Source organism: Theileria equi (assembly GCF_000342415.1).
Source record: "Theileria equi strain WA chromosome 4 map unlocalized gcontig_1105316255041, whole genome shotgun sequence".
Taxonomy (NCBI): Eukaryota; Apicomplexa; class Aconoidasida; order Piroplasmida; family Theileriidae; genus Theileria; species Theileria equi.
In genome coordinates, this window is record NW_004668225.1 from 154204 (window position 1) to 172330 (window position 18127).

Below are 18127 nucleotides of genomic sequence, written 5' to 3' on the forward strand. Positions count from 1 at the left end.
ATCGTCTATTTATACTTTATACTATCGTTTTTAGTCATTTCTCGTCTGCATGCTGTTCTCTTGTCCGCTGAAATATTTCCCCACCAAGTGCCCTAACAATTGTTCGTGTCTTTAAGCTCACACGGATTTGCGTCCATAAAAACTGCTAATACAAGAGAAATGGACTATTTGCAAAACTTTGAGTGGATATGAGATTTATACAAGCGCTGAGTCACGGAAAGGAGAGAGACTGTAGGGTCTCTAATGTGAACTTCACGGAGTTTTTACAGCGGAATAGAATGCTCTTTCACTACAAAACGATGTTAGTCACGTATATATCTAGATTATATATCGCTCTAGAATAGTGAATATTGCGGAATGATCCGAGGGAGAGTAGAATAAATAAGAGGGTGCTTTGACTACTTAAAAAAATTTTAGAGCGTGATTTACGATAAGGCAGAAAATGCATATTAGTGTAAATGTAAAATAATAGAATTAGCTTATCGTTCAAGTGCGAAAATTTTTTTCATTAATGATTAGTCTATCTACAGGAGGAATAATGAATGGTGTGAGACTGTAAAGTGGGATTAGGAGATTTCTTGAGAAGGCCCTTAAGTCCTTTGCCACTTACCATCTCTCTTTCTAAACCATATATCTTCTTTCTTGGCCGTTTTAATTTTTAATCCCAAAGTTTATCTCCTACAATTACAAGCTCTGCATAGAGACAATTGTGGTCAGTGCCTGCGGTAGCCTCCCATATGACATTTTCACCATCTACTACTTTGGTTACCTTGGCACTATCAAGATCGAAAATGTGTAAACATTTGTCCTTAATATCATTATAATAGATGCCTACTGAGTTTTCCTTCTTTGAAATGTCTAGAGTTTCTCCGGGCCTACATTTCTCCTTTAGCTTCTTGAGTCTAGTTTTATGAGTACCCTCTTTATCATCCCTCCACTTGTTACCATCATAGTACTTATATACCGTGGATTTAGTGCCACTACTACTCCTTGTCTTTATAACAGCCAGTGTAGGTCTACCTTTGTCCATGTACAGTAATGCAGAAGAGCATAACTTTTTCTTATCCTCCCAGACTGTTTCTTTTCCAAATGTGAGCTTGTTAGTAGTAACACCTTCCTTAGTTTTGAGCTTGAGAACTGGAACGTTGCCCTCAAGGGACTCCAAAACAGTAAAGAGTGAAGAGTCTACTTTGTCTAGGGAAGGGCTTGCAGATTGTTCAGGTTTAGGAGTTTGTTTGACACCACCCTGGAGATTTGTAACCGGCTCTGTATTTATCTGTACTATACCTTTCTGAGGAACTTCTCCATTGGTCTTCAGTGGACCCTGTTGAGAAGGTTGAGTATGTGTGGAAAGATTCTGCTGATTGTGTACTCCTCTAACGCTACCTTTATCTCCACATCTTACCAACCTTATTAGAAATATTGCCAAGAGAGTATAAAAAATCCTCATCCTTCTACATTTCAACTACAAAAGAATGTGTAGGAAGAGTTTTATAGACACCCCAGATAGGTAAACATTTCTTCTTCCACATGCATTATTCATCCTTCTTTCATGCCTTAGTTTCCCATACTTTCTGCTATGAATGTTAAAAATGAAGCTATTAGATGATTCCAAGAGACTCTTCTTTTAGCCATTCAGTCCAGAGAAATCCGTGGGTGTAGAGGAGGAAGAGATGGTAATACATAGATGACTAAGCCTAAATCCAGAGTATTATAGCCCAATGTTGGACATTATTCTATAGTTTTCCAGCAAAATTCCGATATACCTTTATCTAAGGGTGTTGCTGTTATGGCTCCATGAGTGCTACTTTATCATTCCACAAGATAATTGAACAAGTTCTGAGATCTCTAACAATGTTCCCTTCCTTGACCGTATTGGCGTACTTATAGTGTAAAGAACCGACAGAAAACCTGTACATTTAACATAGCCACTTTTAAATAGATAGTCTCCAGAAATACTTCACTATCTATAATTATCCAGAGAGGGGGAAATTGTCCCAGTCTGGACACCATCAAAGTAATAGACCTATGGAGTATCAGAATGTAATTAGAAATTAATAAAACTTATCGTGTACAGCACCTTAGGTTTGTGGTAGTATTCCTAAAGTCTATTCTGAATCCGCTTTGAAAGTCGTTTACTCGCTTCTCTCTCGGGATTTTACGGGCCAATTCCATAAACAGCTTGTTTATATTATGTCCCGTCTTTGCTGAAGTTTCCATAAATATACAATCGTTGGCCTTGGCAAACTCCTTCACAATATCAAGATTCACACTCCTCTGATCCTCCAAGTCAACCTTGTTTCCAGCCAGTCCTATAGAATGAGTAAGATGCATGCAGGTTGATCCATACATGGCAGTATTTTTGTGAATCGTCACTGCGATTGAGACTCCACATTAAACTTACCGAGTACAATATTTGGTTCTACATAGCTTTTAAGCTCTTGTATCCAGCTCTTGGCCTGGTCAAAAGAGTCCCTAACGGTAATATCGTAGACTATAATTGCGGCGGCAGATCCTCTATAGTACATTGGAGCCAAAGTTCTATATCTTTCTTGGCTGTATAGTATTAGTATTACAAGGTTAAAACGTACCCAGCAGTGTCCCAGATTTCAAAAATGATCGTTGCATCGTCGACCTTTATCGTGTGTTTTACAAAAGCCGCTAAAAGTGGGTATTAGTGTTTAAGATTAAATTAGGCCGAGCTAGGAGTACAAGCGGTAAGAGCAGCTATAAGCGACCTTAGAGGAGCATACATAGAGCAGGATCCGTTGCAGTTATTCATGACTAGATGGTGAGCCATTACAAACACTGATCATCTATACAGAACGAACGTTGTGAAATAATATATACTTTATTTGTGTAATGGGCCAGTGCCTCTTTGCCATGATGCCAATGATTGCTACTACTACCAATACCCCTATGGTTCCTCCAACTGCCGGACCAACTGGTGAAGATGGATATTTCCCAGAGGTAGAATCGTCAAGTTTCGTTTCAGATTCATCCAAGTCATTAGATTTAGATGATTCGTGATGTATTTTAGGAGATTCAGAATTTTGCTTATTTTCAGTTGGTTTAGATTTCTCTGTGGGTAAATCAGGTTTAACAGTAGGAGGTGGTGAAGATTCTGGTATCTTTGGATGATTATGTATCTTCTTAATCTCATCTAGTGTTTGCTTGAGATTAACAAGTTTAGTAGTTTCTCCAGATCTAGACAATGGTGTCCAATCAGTTCCATCCTTATCCTTTTGATAGTATGAATACTTGGTTTGATTATTAGTCTTGATAGACAGTTCTACCAGAAGAAGCTTAGACATATCTTGAGGATCAGCTCCTCCGTAGTAGAATCCAGAAATGCTAAGTAGAGTGCCTCGATAGGATACACCATTTAAAGTAGTTCCACTATGACTAATGCTCCCAACTGTAAATAGAGTACCCCTGAGGGAATACTGGTATCTGTAATAGCCATCACCGATATGATTACTTAGCACAGCCATCTTTATTTCAGAGTACGTTCCAGACGATGAAGAGAGATCTAGAGTAGTAATAGTAGGAAATTGTCCATTAGGAAGAGAACCAGCATTAGAGACTTCAATCCAAGTATTACTAGTACCTGAAGTTTTTCTGAAAAATCTCCCCGGACTTGGTTGAGCGACTAGGATGGGATTATTACCAGACCTATTCCAGATGACCTTGACCTCGCTAATACCCTTTAGAGATGGGAGTCCAGCTTGATAAGTGCCGTTATCCTTGAAACTAGTAATTGAGAGGGGACCAGAACGATAAGGATAAGGTGAATAGTAGGTGATATCTAATTCGGTATTAAGTGCAACATTAATTTCCCGAGCATTACAACCTGGACATTGGTAAGTAGTACTACTAAAATCGGTACCCTTATTTTTGAGGTCTATAATGTGAGCATCGTTCTTCTTACAGTTCTGCTTGTTAAGTGAATCTCTTAGATTACTAGTTGCCTCTGAATCTCTTATCCAATTATTAAGACTACTAGAATGTTTATAGTATTTATCTCCTGTACCAAGTTGAATTAGTAATGGTGTAGCATAAGTGTTGTCCAAGGTCCAATAATAAACCGATGCACCAGAATATTGTGAAAGATTGGCAGATACCAGAGCTTGAGGTTTTCCATTGTGTGTAATACTTTGGATGTTGGCATATTCTGGAGTATGTGTTAACTTTATATAAGTTCCTTCTAAATCAGGATACCATTCATCCGTCAGAAGAATTGTTCCATTGCCACTTTCATAGTAGTATCCATTCTCATTTTGTTTGACTCGTTCTTCTCCTCTTCCAGGATAATAACTAATGTCAATAGTAATACCACCCATTTTAGCTGCTTATGTTTAATAAAAGTCTGTTAGTATCAAAATCTGCGTAAATAGACAAGATGTGCAAAGGAAGATATGGGGATTTTTAAAACGACCTGTCCGCCGTTTATAGTATTCCATACACCCCTTCGAGGTACTATACTGGTAAATATTCATTCCAAGACTCTTTATGGACAAGGGTATATATTACACTCCATAGTTGTCCATTCATACAGGCCATGGCAAATCTGCATGCAAAATGATAGTGTCCAGGATGTCCCCTCAATAAGTCCATAAGTATTCCCCTGTATTATTTACAGAAACTATCAAAGGATCCGTCATGTATCGTCATCAAATAGGCCAGATTAAGCGTCAATACACTCTTCAATGGTATTTCTAAAGAGAAGTTTCTTGGCTACCAAAAGAGCTCATTTGTCCAGAAATATCTGTATTACTCATTCTGAGATGCTAGTTACTTCAATGGCTGAATATCACAGCCAAAGAAATGAGATCCCAAATGGCAGGTGTTCGGTGAAAAGAAGTCCATATCGCCATCCAGGTAGATCATTTGTCTGCCTAGGATGAGTACAGAGTATAATGGCCATCACTTTTATTATTCTTTCAATCACAAGAATGTGGAGAATGTGCATACTTTTATACTGCTTAGAATAGTCATCTTACTACCTCATTCATTCCTATTCTAGAGACTCCCTTTGGTCGTTCAGTAGTACCACTAGTAGAATGAGAGAGTCTCTAAAGAGTCTACTGGAGTAAGAGCAACTGACAATTCAGACTCATATACTGCGTATGCTTGCCACTTCTCTTCTATTCACTAGGCTAATAGAGTCTCCATCCCTATTCTTTAAGCTCCCGTTGGTCGCCCATTCGTTACACTCATTCCATAGTGATCTACTACCTAGTCTCCGACGTCGGTAGGTCACCTGCTTTGGTCTCTGGACCTACACAGTGATAATCCTACTAGATGGAAGAGCTCCCTGACGGTAGCATGAACTCCTTTCAGTCGCTCAGGCTCACTATGTTCACATTACGGTGAATTCGCCATTGCTCCGCTCGTTTAACACACATTCAACTTACATCCAATGGTCGATTGTTGGTCAACAAACTCGTCCTTGACAAATCTGCTGACAATGCAACTCTTTCCTACAAAGGCATCGCCTAGAATTACGAGTTTGTAATGAAAAACTTTATCTTTTCCCTTTTCTCCTTCCCTTTTCCTTTCTCGGCCAAATTTCTCCGAGCCCATTCGACTTTCTTCTTTCTTTCCGGTTCCAAGTCCACTAAGATCAAATCCTGGCACGCCTTCAAATCCGCTGAGCCAACTTTTGCGGTTTTTAGTGGCCTTGTCGAACGGAGGTTCCTCTAGACCGTCTCTGCTCATTTTGCAGGACCCTCGGTCATTATAGTTCTGCAAGACCGATTTATTTATGCAAAAGGTTACGATTAAAAGTATGAAATACGAGGGATAAAGAGGAGATGACGTGTAGAACCCAAGGCAGCCTAGAGGCCTGTGGGATGCAAGGGTACCTAGAATGAGGGCTAGAGGAGAAAATTCCACAACGCGGCCTTGGCCAAAGAGAGGATGGACAACAATGACAAGCCAGGCACAAGTACTTTAGTGCAACTGCTTGGACCCAAAAGAGTATTTGAGAAAATTTAAAGGCGATTATTGAGGGTAAAGTATCAACAAGAGTATAAAGAGACAAAGGTACCTAGAACGACACACAGAGGAGGTACATGGAAGACTGCAAAGATGACTAGACACGAACGGAAATAAATTAAAGCGTTAAAATTATAGAGGCAAGAAAATGTGCAAAGCTACTTTTTCCTAAATGTGAATATGATAAATGGAGCAAAATAGCATAGATACTAGGGGATCCATTGAGATCGCATGGAAAACTTACTTGATCCTGGACAGTACACTAGTTGGTAGTGTAATCTTGACAATAGCATCCTCATGGCAGTGCAGATTCAACTCATCTCCAGCGACGAGATGGTCTTGAGAGCATCCGATTAGGCTCATTGGAATTGACTTATCCTCAAAGTTTTGATCAGACACAATTGCACATTTCGTATCTTCGTCATAGTATTGAAATAGAGCCACGGTCTTTTCAAGGTCGATTTCTGTAACGGATGTCAGAATGAATACTGCGCAAGTGATAAATACATGAGAGCGATTGGAACTGAGAACAAAGGGAGTTTAAAATAATTACTTGCAAGTTCACATTGCCTACTAAGAGTTTGACACTTTCTGTCATCCCAAAAGTCTTACTAATACAACAATACAGTCTTCATCCACAGGATGAATAACAAATCCACTTTAGGACCATTCTAGTGTACAATTAAAATGCTATCCTAGGAAACACTAGGTTTAGAACTGTTTGTAGGATTGAAATGATTGCCCAGACATTCCCATCATCATACAAAGTATAGAATGAAATTTGTTACCGGGGAGATCATCCCATTCATCGTAATTTTTTTCAAAATATCTAGTATCAGTATCACCACCATCTTTAATATCTAGAGCTAAAAGAGTCAAATCACCCTTTGATAGCAAAGTTACAAACTCACACCTTTCACCCTCAAGACCAATCCAAAGTGCAATTCTACCGTCCATAACGGAAGAGATACAATGACCTTCCTTTGGACAATAACTCTCACACTTAACTCCGTTTTTATTACCAGCCTTGAATCTTACCTCCGAGTTATCCGGGTTGGAAATATCAAGGACATTTGGATCACGTTTTGGAGTAAACTTACATTCCTCTCTAGACGCTTCATTGGTAGGATGGGAAGAAGAACATTCAAGACAAATGGGATTTTCAGATTCACTGTTAGACTCACACTTCTCCTTCAGGACGGTCAGCCTACTATTATGGTCATTCTCGTTACCATTTTGCCACTTCTTTCCATCATAGTGCTTGTAGACTGTAGAATCCCGACCAAAAAAACCCTTAATCTTTATAACAATAAGCAACGGGAGATCGTCATCAAAGTAGATGGTAACAAAGGAGCATAATGAATTATATATAATTCCTACTCCGGACCATACGTGTTCACCATCATAGGTAAGATTGCTGACTTTGGCATCAGCCTTGGCTTTGAGGTTAAGAACAGAGAGACAATCGTCTCTTGTCATTCCAGCATCAAACAACAATGGGTTAGTTTCGCTCTCGTTGTTGCAGTAACATACTCCCACCAACCATAGCGCCCAGAGCAGTTCCGAGATCCTCATGCTCGCAAATTACTACATTTTCATAAAGTAAGGAATTATACTTTCATATTCCAAGGATATACACCTCTAAATACGCTCCTGTAGCCTACAGATTCGATGGAAGGAAGATAATGCGCATTCATCCCTGCAAAGACCCCATCGAAATGGCGGAGGAAGAAGACGAAGGATAAAAACTCGTTTTTTCCTTCTCTGGCGTTATTGAGTGGTTTAGTATCCTAATCATAAGCTGATGATGGCAATGGACTTTCACTCGTGGAGGCCAGTCCAAGGGAGAACCTTAGATTTTACTCGTCCATGATTTAGCCACAAAATCGACAGTTTATGGTCATACCTGTTACAAAAAGAGTTGAAATTAGTTGTTTGTCCGTCCTAACCAACCTTCTCGCGGGTATTTGACAATGCACCGGTAATCCATTCTCCTTCTTCCCATCGTAAAGTTGACTCGGCGCCTTCGCCAGTTGCTCCTTTTGGTACCAGTATGATGTAATACTTTACTGGACTTGTTTTGTGTTTATAGCAGTAGCATAATCTGTACCAGCACCTGTCACCTCCCTTGCAGTAATAGTAGTATGTGTCACCATCCTTATCATAATCTCCATTGGACTTCTTGATGCAAACTAGGAGGGATTTTTCGTGTTACCACTGGCACAAGCCTCCTCATAGTAAAGAGACCTCGTCTACAAGGCTGTCTACACAAGGGTGAGGGATCTAAAGTCTTGGTAAGAGATGTTATACAAGAATTTGGTCTATTTGCTATTCTATCTATACAGCATTTGCATCCAGAGTCTAATCTGAGTACAATTGCAAAAATTTCCGGGATGATCTATAGTATATTGTACTGGTTACCAGTATTAAGTTGCGCAAGGCCTCCAGGATTTAGTTGACCAGTATTACTGCAAATATCCTCTACTAGATACATATTTTTCCTCCAAACTTAGCACCGGCCATATTATTCTCAGAATCTACTCCATTACTGGGACAATAGTAGTAGGCAGAACCGTCCTCTATTCACTGGTTATCCGGGATTACAGCTTTCAATGGCAAGTATTACAAATCCCTAGTTCCTCAGTATCCCCCGGCAAGTTCCAGCTAACTCATTCCACTCATCTATAGTACAGATAAACTAACTTTCAACTTTGGATCCTACGGGATAGTTTTGTGTATAGACCTTTTTGCTGCCTAAATCAAGATATTCTATTTGTATTGAACTTGATCCTCTTCCTTGTTTCATTTGACGGTGCGAAACAACTTCGCAGTATTTGCCTGGGAATGCCACATGTAAATGGAGGTCAACTCACCCTGATTTAGGAAAATCATACCAGCTCTCAGAGAGCCTGTTGAGAATGTACTAAAGAGCCGCCGGAATGGTGACAACATTTTAATATCGCGATGGGTTTCTGTATCTGTCCATTGAAATTGGCCTGTAAACCGGTTGGATTCTTGATCCAAAGTTGAGAAAGTCTAGAGAAACGTCAAGCTTCCTGTAGTTGTAATGTAAAGGTATATAATATGGGCAGAATATCTGACCAAATGTGCCAATAAAGGAGGATTAAGGCATGTAGAGAGATTTTGCAAGTTAGCGATGTTAATATCATTGGAAGAATGCGTTAGAACGGCAAATATGGAATTAGATATTTTAACCGGAAGCTCATAGAGGATGGCACTCCCTCATCCACATTAATGTTAGTGTAGACTCTTAGTGGTATATTTGGTTCACTGGTCATCTTGGCACTATGGAGGAAGGGAGATTACTGACTCACTAGTAGGCTTCCGGAGCAAGAGTGTACAGAAGAACAAGAGTAGGATCATGAGCCAACAAAAGAATGTCTGGAGGATCATAGTCTCCCCCGTATCTCTACTTCATTCTTCCTCTGGTAGAGTTCCTTATGGTGAATTCCTCCATGATAGACATCTCCAACTCACCTATCCTTAAAAAACGATCCGTTAAGTAATTTGCATGCCTCAAGCGCCTTTGTTTCTTCCTCTAGATAAACGTACGCACTTCCGACGAATCTTTTCCTTCCTGTACAGTTGAATGCAGAGAAATTATGGACACGGGAGCATAAAGAAGTGTCTAACTTGAGATTAACAAGACCGTCGATGGGTCAAATCCTTTAAAAAGATCAACTAGATCCTCTTTTGTAGCGGTAAACGGAAGGCCCTATGAATGATTTATGAATGAGAGATACAGACATCAAAAATGAGCACTTTAGGGATTAGTAAAGGGCACATAATGGTCACTAGCACAGCCGGGAATTGACCAATTGAGTCCATCCATCAAAGTTATAGGAAGTGCCGAACGAGCCATGGAGCTCAATTTTAACCTCTTTGATCAAAACAAAAGACGATCCATCCGCTATAACTGCTGTATGATTTGCAGAGACTTTACAGGAAGAGGTGTGACAATTCCCTTCTTCCTAGACATAAACGGAGAATGCGCAACAAATAATTAGGTCATTAAAATCCCATAGAATACATCAAGAACTGCTAGCGTCAATTTCTCTTCTAGTAGCCTCTTTATCTTCTTCCTGTGAGCTCCCTCGGCAAGTTTGACGAATCCTGTCACCTTTGGAGCATCTTTATGGGAGAAAAAGACAATTAATGAGTATTTCCCCGGGAATAGCACAATTATTCGCAAATAAACAACAGTTGAGACAGAGGACGGGAACTCACCTTAACCAGCAGTCGATAGTGCCCAAAAGTTGAAAAGTTACGACAAAAGAGCGTATTGTACATTTAAAAGTTGATTTAGAATGGCTCCGGGCCAGCGGAAGGAGACTGTAGGGACTCACCAGGCGGACCAGAGCCGACGATACTCGGGGAGATTAAAAGACAGGGATTGACGGACCAGGTGACAAGATTTCAGCTCTCAGTGATTTCTATACTCCGAGTTGTCAAAGGGAATGTGTGGAGGCAGAGCTCTTCCTTTGGCGTAATTTTCTTCCTGAGGAGATACAGGTTCAAAACAGAGACACATTAGCCAATCGAATCGCAAAAGGCTTGGCGAGAGAGCATACGTTACCCAGTAAACGAATTCTTTAGACGAGTCGAGAATGAAAAAAAAAGACGATTTAGACTTGCATGTGAGCTTGGCACAATTTATACTACATTAGAAACAACAGTCACAGTCGAATGGACACAACTCAGTGTCTCCTCCTTTTCCTAAGAATTTGTAATGTACAAATGTGAATACGTTGCACTTTCGATACAGCACAGAATGATTCAACATTACGTTGTACTCATTCCGCTCACGCGCTTTGCATTCATTCACTTACCGATATTTAGCTCTTCCATGGTATAAACTGGAAGGTTGTCGATTGTCGGTCTACCTTTTCCCTCTAGAGGAACCGTGGAATACTCTTGAGACTTTCCTAAAGGGTTTGGTAATGGGTTTAGAGATTCCATGTTTACGAGAATAGTCAAGGAACCCAGGAGAGTTGTTATCCACTCCTCGTCTACCAACAAGAAGGCAGGGATAACCTCACGGGTATGCATATTTGGAAAAGAATACTTCTATAGTACTGTCTAATCGGCTATATACTGCGTTGTGTATTCAGAGTATCCATGAGGAGTCACTATTTGGACAATGGGATAATGAATGCATATGAGCCAACAAGTTTTCTCCAATTCCAAAACATTTTAGTGACAATTGATCAATTATTCTACGTACTTCTTACCTTTCTTATCCTTTCTTCCCAATTTATCCTTTGATTCACCCTTTACATCCTTGGCACTTACAGAATTGCTCTGGGTATTTCATTAACCATTCTTACAACAAACCTTTCCCTTCTTCAGCCCTTTAAATATCCCGTCTAGTTTCCTTTTTCCATCTGCAATTTCGCTTTTTAGGGCTCCGTTCTTCTCCTTCTTTAATGCCTTTTTTTTACTCATCTTTGAGACGTAGCAGTATATTTACGACCTATATTGTTTTGTAGTTTACACAATGGAATTAATGAGTTATAGGCCCTGCAAGAGATCCAAAGCTCTTTTGGCAAAATAGTCTATTCATTGCAGTGAGTACTTCCCAGGCATAAAACATCAGACCCCTGAGGACCATGCATGGAGACAAGGGTACCTAGAAGGTTTACCGAATTGACCAGGGCAATGGTCTTGCAGAGGAGCGAGAATATTCTAGGTACCTTATGCCGATTAACATAGAATTGACCTTACAGAGCCTCTCTGGCAAGACCGAGTTGGGAAGTATCTCACAATCATATAAAATTCCAAAAACTTACGTCTAAAAGCTGTCCTTGGCACCTCTCTCTTCACCTTTACCAAATTGGCCCTTGTCGAGAGAAAACCAGCACGTTCTTGGCTAAACAAGGAGAATATTATCTTATATCGTCAAAATTGGCATGTAAAGTCCATTAAAGTGACGGAAAGGAAAGATTTGGTCTGATGCTTTGGGCGCTACCCACTAAGGTCTTGTGCGGGTCATTTCTCTTTATTCGAGGCATTTTATTTTTCAGAATTTTACAAAATGAATGGTATATCTCCATTCCTTCATACTATAAACTGACAGATGATCAGGTATTTGAATAGCCGAGATCTTGGCGGTTGTTGACTCCTCGCTCCTTCTCAAATAAACACAAATTATCCACTTATTTGTGTTTTAAAGTTTGTACATGACATTTTGGTGAATATTTAAAAGAGATTATGGTGATAAAGAGTTTAAAAGGAGTGAAATTGACCGAAAAGGGAGCAGCTTGACTTGGCCTGGATAGCGGACAGTTGGTGGACCTAGGCAGCCATAGGTCTAAACGACTACACCCCGAGTGAATAATCCCATTCTAGAGTCTGCAACTGAAAGGATTTTCCGGAGGCCTTGGAGGACGGGTTTATCTCTGCCAAGGAGACGGACCTACATCTCAGGAAGGAGACTTCTATACCATACATTGGTCTGACTCTATCTAGAAGAGGACAACCCCGGGATTCAAAGTAAGATAGGATGAAGAGAATCCTCTTTTGGATGCGTATGGATGAGGACTACAATGAGCTCATTGAGGGTGAATTGGAATCGGTTGCTCTTCTAAATGGACTGGATTCTAATTCGTTGAGCCTATCATACAGTAAATCAGGAGGTTCTAGACTCTTTGGAGATGAGCTAAAGGAGTTTTACAGGAGACTTGGCGAAGTTTGTGCGGAAGAAGAGAATCTGAAGGAAGAACTAGAATATGAAAAGGAAGGGCAGAATATTTTTATATATGGTAATGTGCCAAGCGAAGATGTTGCCAAGGAGATTTTTGGGAAATGTGTGCTTATTAAAGCCATCGTAGAGGTAAGTATGCGTACTATGCCATGAATGTGGATGTGTATAACTAGTAGAGGATGTCTCTCTGACGGTGAGCTGGTTGTGAGGGAGGAGGAATGTATGGATGAGGAGGTACGGCTAGATGGAGGAAGTAATATTGGATGATGGGTATGGTTCCTGTGGAAGGACAATTACTCTCATCAGTTCTATTCTCTTACTCATACTATAGACGGATGTGAATCGCAATTTGGTCTTGGAGTATACAAGGTTAATGTAGTTTGTCATGGCTTCTCCTACTTTGCATAAAAAAGCCTACTACTTCGAAGACTAGGAGCTAGGAGAATGTCACCTGCTATTACTAAGGCTGATGAAGAAGGACACTCTACTGTTAATTGGTGCAGTTGGTCTTGCAGTGCTAGGTGCTATTCTTGCTGCTAGTGGAGGAGCTTCTAATAAAGAAACTCTTAAACTCTCTGGAGTTGCAGCTCTTGCAACAGGTGTAGCTGGATTAATCTGTTTTGGAGGCTGGAAACTCTATAGTCGCTATTATAGAGACCCTCTTGTACGCTTAATATAATGATACTCATGAAGACTCTATGGAGACCCTTGGGTTAGACAGATATGAGAGTCTATGGACTCTCCAGTATGGAGACTAGGGAATCTGTACTGAGTAGTTGGTCCAATGGAGTACTAGAACACAGGATCTTACGGATTTGTAAATTTCCATGTTTGCTCTATTCACAGCAAATTTCACCTGTTCAAAACTATCCTGCTATCAACAGACTACCTGGCTTTCCACATTTTATCTCCACCTCACGATGTTTAATATACATACATTTTTCCATCCATACATATTAACATCAATATGCAGATATGGGCTGAAAGCAAAAGTCACGATTCTCTGTTGGAAACTCTCTTAATAACTTCTGGAAGTCTCATTGACACCCACTTGTCGTCCAACAAAAAATGGTCATTTAAGCTCAGCAGATACAACAATAAATCTACTTACAACGACTTGGTAAAGACTCTGGATAAACTTTCTCCAATATTTAAAAAGGCAGGACAAGTTGACTTGGCTAACCCTGATACAAAAATGCTCCTATTAGAGAGATATTTGAAGGATAAAGACAGGCATAAGTATTTGGAAGCTCTCTACTTTGGTCGTATAATCGCAGATCGAAATGATATATCGCATTGGTGGAACGAATACTCACTTTCTACAAGACCAGTACTTGGACCAACCTCGCTAGAAAATACACTCAGCTTTGTCATGTGCAATATGGGTTTGGTTGGTAAAAACAGCATCATTTATGATCCTTTTGTTGGCTCCGGAGGCTCTATAATATCTTCTTCAATCCTAGGTTCATTTTGCATGGGAAGCGATATTGATATACGAATCCTACGAGGCTGGGGAATTGCCTATAGGAATATAAATTTAGATAATAATGAAGGTCCTACTGATATTTTCACAAATTTTGACCACTATGGACTAGAAAGGCCAGAGATTGTCAGATTTGACATCAAACATCCAGTATGGAGAAGATCTGGTAGCCATGGATGGGTTGATGCAATAATCACTGATCCTCCCTACGGTTAGTTTTTTGTGATTTAAGAACGCTTTGTATTCACAATTAATACATATAGACATAAATGCTACAGGAAACAGGGCGAGTGCAAAGCATACAAAAATTGATAAGAGTATGAAGGGAACTGAGACAGTTGAGGTTTCATTTAGACTTATTGTAGCTCTTTTGGACCTCGCTGAAGATGTGCTAGTCAAAGGAGGGAGATTGGTATTTCTTCTTCCGGCGTTTCAGGGAAAAGTTAGAGAAAGTCTCTCGTTATTGAATCGCAAAAGACTTGAAGTAAAACATATCGGACAGCAAAAGTTGGCTGCAGGTTTGTTTAATAGTTGTTATTGACTGCATTTATAAACAGGTGCCTCGAGATTTGTTGTTGCCATGGAAAAGTTGTGAAACAACGAACTGGTAGTATCAATAGTGTACGGACGAAGCTTACATCTGACGACTTTAAGCATAAATGTAGCAAGTATTTTACACGATTACTGGTATTATTATATCTAGTAACCTCAACACATACAATTTGACGTTTTTAACCTGAAGCATAGTGATTGTAAAATGAGAGTTCAAGATCGTGAAGTTCTGGAGCACAAATGATAAGAGAATGAAGGGGAACTCCAAAGTCTGAGTTCCTGAGTGACTGGAGAGTTCCAGAGATTATCTTCCCCTCCTTTGTTCCAAGTCTTGAGATACCAATTGCCTTTATCTCCGTTTCTCCTAAGAATATATGATAGTTTATGCGGATAAAACAGCTTATATGTTTGGGAAACCCTACCTAATAAGTTCAACTCATTATCAATCTCTAAAATTTGATCTATTGCTACATTGACAGTCATGAACCTTGGAGGCTCAAATATGAGCCTATTTGCCATTAAATTTTCCACACTGCGTTCACGCACTTTAATATCTGTCCGTTTGGTGTAAGTTGTATAGATAAATTGATGAAATATTGCACAATATGCGACTATATTCCCAAATAAAAGCCATCCCTCAGTGGATTGGTTCATATTCATCATAATCTTCATCAGATAATGTCATATCTACAGATTCTTCTATTCCTAGGTCACACAAAATATCCTGTTCATCTTGTTCGGATGATCCCAAGCTAAATATGCTGATATCCGGGGGAATAAGTCCGATATCCAGTAGTTTTTCTTCAAATCCCTCCTTATCAATTTCCCACCAATCTCCATTTCCATCCCTCTCAAAATATATGTGTTTAAATTTATTCAGTTCCTTTATGCTGATGAATACCAGAACATACTCACCATGCCTTGAAATTGCTTTTGTGTAATGTAGATCTTCTCCAGGCTTTACATGATATATCTCCTCTGAGCAGTTCACCAACCTTTTCGAATTTATGTTCAGCCTTTGGATAATCAGCTTTGCAGTGTTTGGAATTATGTCAAACGTAAAACAGACGTCACGGTTCGGTTCAGAAATATCAATTACAGGTGAAGAAGAAGCGATGATATTTTGATCATTCTGAGGCTCTTGTATATTTCCTGTGGATGAAATATCATGCATTTCCAAAAATTCTACACTCTGTTCATTTCCATTTACAACGCCATCCGATGGCTCATCCTCTGGAGCTACACCTAGGGTCCTGCCCTCGCAATGGTAAAGTTTGACCAGCAAAAACGCATATACCAGAGTTACAATCCTCATTTTAAAATATAATTAATAAAACTCCTATTTTAGTCACTATACCCATTTGTCTAAATGGTGCATGCAGGCATCACAATAATAGTAGGGACAGATAGCGATTTATAGTAATATGAGAAGAATAAGTGGTAAAATAATGCGAGGAATGAAATACCGAACAGCCATTAACACCTTTAGCCTCGCTATAACGGGTAATAGTAACAAAGAACAGCTCGTGTATTCACATCACAATTATAGAAGAAAAGAGAAAAACTAACCTAATAGACACAGAGTGTGCAAATTTGCACTGCGATTTTTTATAATTTTATCATAAAAACTTCTGGGTCTCCAATTTACTTCAAAGAATGGAATACTCACAGTTTCTCCAAACCGGTAGAGCTAAAAGTTTTTATGAGTGTACAATTAAATGAAAGGATGTATATGGTAATGGATAATGCAGTGATGTTGAGTTAAAGCGGATATACCTGTAACCCACAAGAAGCGACTGCGTTCATTATACTTGCATTGTGAATGACTTTTACATCAATTCCCTGTTCAATTGCCTTTAGATATAGTTCAGAATGAGTTGTTGCGCTGAATGGATCACCTCCAACCAGAATTGCAACCTTCTTTGTCTTGGCCTCTTCCAAGATTTTGTCATTTTGTTCTTCAATGCAAATTCTATCTGCTTCCAAAATCTCCTTTCCGTAGAATGATTCCTAAACAGAGCGTGTGATGGGAACATAAGGTGAATATGGATGAAGTTTCCATGGTCTAGTCTAGTTGCTAAATAGACCAGATTCTTGCTGTTTAAATTCCCATCAGGGTCATGTTTTCAGTTGAAAAGGATGGAGAGAGGATAATACTGGAAATATCTTTATTATGAGATGCCTGTATATCAAGGAATATGCGACTCTAGAAGCATCTCATCCTGGTCACTTTGTTTACCATAGTAGTAACTTCAGTACCTACTCCAGAAAAATTTGCATAGTAGTAGGAGAGTCATCCTCATCAGAGTCTCAGCTATGGTACCCTAACTTGAGATTCCAAAAACTTCCCTACTCTGTATTACATTACATTCTTCATACTACATTCCACCATACTTAGTCATTTACTCCACTCTATGTCCTTACAAAACTGCACTCATCTCTATACTAGCCATACTAGCTACTGCCTAAAATATGTAAGAGACTCCCGCCTAATTCTTGTCAATGGAACCAACTCCTCCATCAACCAATGAATACAGAAGCTTTCATACCGCTCTTCATGCATTATACAACTCGATGCTTGGCATATCCTAATGGTAACTCATTCATCTAAGGATGAATTCGCATCACTATTTCATTCACCTCGTTCATTCCATAGTGATCTACTACCTAGTTTCCGACGTCGGTAGGTCATTACTCCCTCCTTTGGTCGGACAGTCGTACTGAAAATCCACACTTACCAGTGTCTGCTTGTTTGCATTGATGACGAGCGACGTGTAAATTTCTAGAAATACGACATCAGCTTCCTTGACTGCGTTGAATCCCTTCAGGGTGACATCCTCAACGTCACCCAAGCCTAAACCTACGATGCTCAAGACCATCTCTAGTTCCTTTCCCTCTCCCGTTTACGCCTATTTTGGGTCTATTGCAGTCACTTCCTGACCGTCCTATCCAGTTAATCTCCGTCTTGTTCCTCCAGTAGCGCCTTATAGCAGCCTATCGCCAAAAACAACGGTGGAAGGTTCGTACTTATGAGTAGTTGACTAAAAGGTTGAATATCTCGGGAATTCTTTCGCCAAAACTCATCACATGGACCATAAAGTTACGAAAATGGCAACAAACAAGAACCCGTGCAGTTATAGCCATAAAACACGTCAATAGGCCGAATGTGTGATTTCCGCCCCCATGGGGACACACCTATGCCCATAAAACTCGGCATTTCGCATAAATAAACGAGAAAATTGCACCGGTAAGTAATGCATGGAATTTAGGCGTAGTACTTCCTCCGGGATAACTGCCGCAGAGAGAGAATATATGACTAGACTCAGAATGTTTTGATATTTTGTCATTTCTGGCTCAGAAGAGGCGTT

General features: G+C 39.8%; 7 protein-coding genes across 7 annotated transcripts, besides 1 other annotated feature; 1 reads left to right on the forward strand and 6 right to left on the reverse strand.

Moving 5' to 3' along the window:
* Positions 1-658: 658 nt before the first annotated feature.
* BEWA_045790 (signal peptide containing protein) lies at positions 659-1450 on the reverse strand (the record flags this gene model as incomplete). The annotated part of the gene is made up of 1 exon (XM_004831510.1): positions 659-1450. One exon carries the CDS (start codon positions 1448-1450, stop codon positions 659-661), a length of 792 nt encoding a protein of 263 aa, XP_004831567.1.
* Positions 1451-2043: 593 nt separating this feature from the next.
* BEWA_045800 (Ras family Rab small STP-binding protein) lies at positions 2044-5793 on the reverse strand. Its single transcript, XM_004831511.1, has 4 exons — positions 5418-5793; positions 2592-2661; positions 2405-2556; positions 2044-2312 (listed from the first exon to the last, which is right to left on the reverse strand). Exons 1-4 carry the CDS (start codon positions 5719-5721, stop codon positions 2065-2067), a joined length of 774 nt encoding a protein of 257 aa, XP_004831568.1. The 5' UTR covers positions 5722-5793; the 3' UTR covers positions 2044-2064.
* A 365-nt stretch (positions 5794-6158) lies between these two features.
* On the reverse strand, positions 6159-7575 carry BEWA_045810 (signal peptide containing protein; the record flags this gene model as incomplete). Its single annotated transcript, XM_004831512.1, has 3 exons — positions 6159-6168; positions 6245-6523; positions 6719-7575. 3 exons carry the CDS (start codon positions 7573-7575, stop codon positions 6159-6161), a joined length of 1146 nt encoding a protein of 381 aa, XP_004831569.1.
* Positions 7576-8953: 1378 nt separating this feature from the next.
* Positions 8954-10311, reverse strand: BEWA_045820 (hypothetical protein; the record flags this gene model as incomplete). Its single annotated transcript, XM_004831513.1, has 4 exons — positions 8954-9056; positions 9499-9598; positions 9655-9736; positions 10249-10311. The coding sequence occupies 4 exons, from the start codon at positions 10309-10311 to the stop codon at positions 8954-8956; spliced, it is 348 nt and encodes a 115-aa protein (XP_004831570.1).
* A 321-nt stretch (positions 10312-10632) lies between these two features.
* Positions 10633-11972, reverse strand: BEWA_045830 (conserved hypothetical protein). The gene is made up of 5 exons (XM_004831514.1): positions 11811-11972; positions 11356-11494; positions 11253-11322; positions 10851-10946; positions 10633-10737 (listed from the first exon to the last, which is right to left on the reverse strand). The coding sequence occupies exons 2-5, from the start codon at positions 11464-11466 to the stop codon at positions 10685-10687; spliced, it is 330 nt and encodes a 109-aa protein (XP_004831571.1). The 5' UTR covers positions 11467-11494; positions 11811-11972; the 3' UTR covers positions 10633-10684.
* A 551-nt stretch (positions 11973-12523) lies between these two features.
* On the forward strand, positions 12524-14802 carry BEWA_045840 (conserved hypothetical protein; the record flags this gene model as incomplete). The annotated part of the gene is made up of 4 exons (XM_004831515.1): positions 12524-12853; positions 13698-14418; positions 14486-14725; positions 14765-14802. 4 exons carry the CDS (start codon positions 12524-12526, stop codon positions 14800-14802), a joined length of 1329 nt encoding a protein of 442 aa, XP_004831572.1.
* A 100-nt stretch (positions 14803-14902) lies between these two features.
* Positions 14903-17916, reverse strand: BEWA_045850 (diphthine synthase, putative). Its single transcript, XM_004831516.1, has 5 exons — positions 17498-17916; positions 16536-16769; positions 16329-16449; positions 15182-15313; positions 14903-15123 (listed from the first exon to the last, which is right to left on the reverse strand). Exons 1-5 carry the CDS (start codon positions 17636-17638, stop codon positions 14939-14941), a joined length of 813 nt encoding a protein of 270 aa, XP_004831573.1. The 5' UTR covers positions 17639-17916; the 3' UTR covers positions 14903-14938.
* Positions 16073-16095: a sequence feature (AT_rich).
* Positions 17917-18127: the final 211 nt, after the last annotated feature.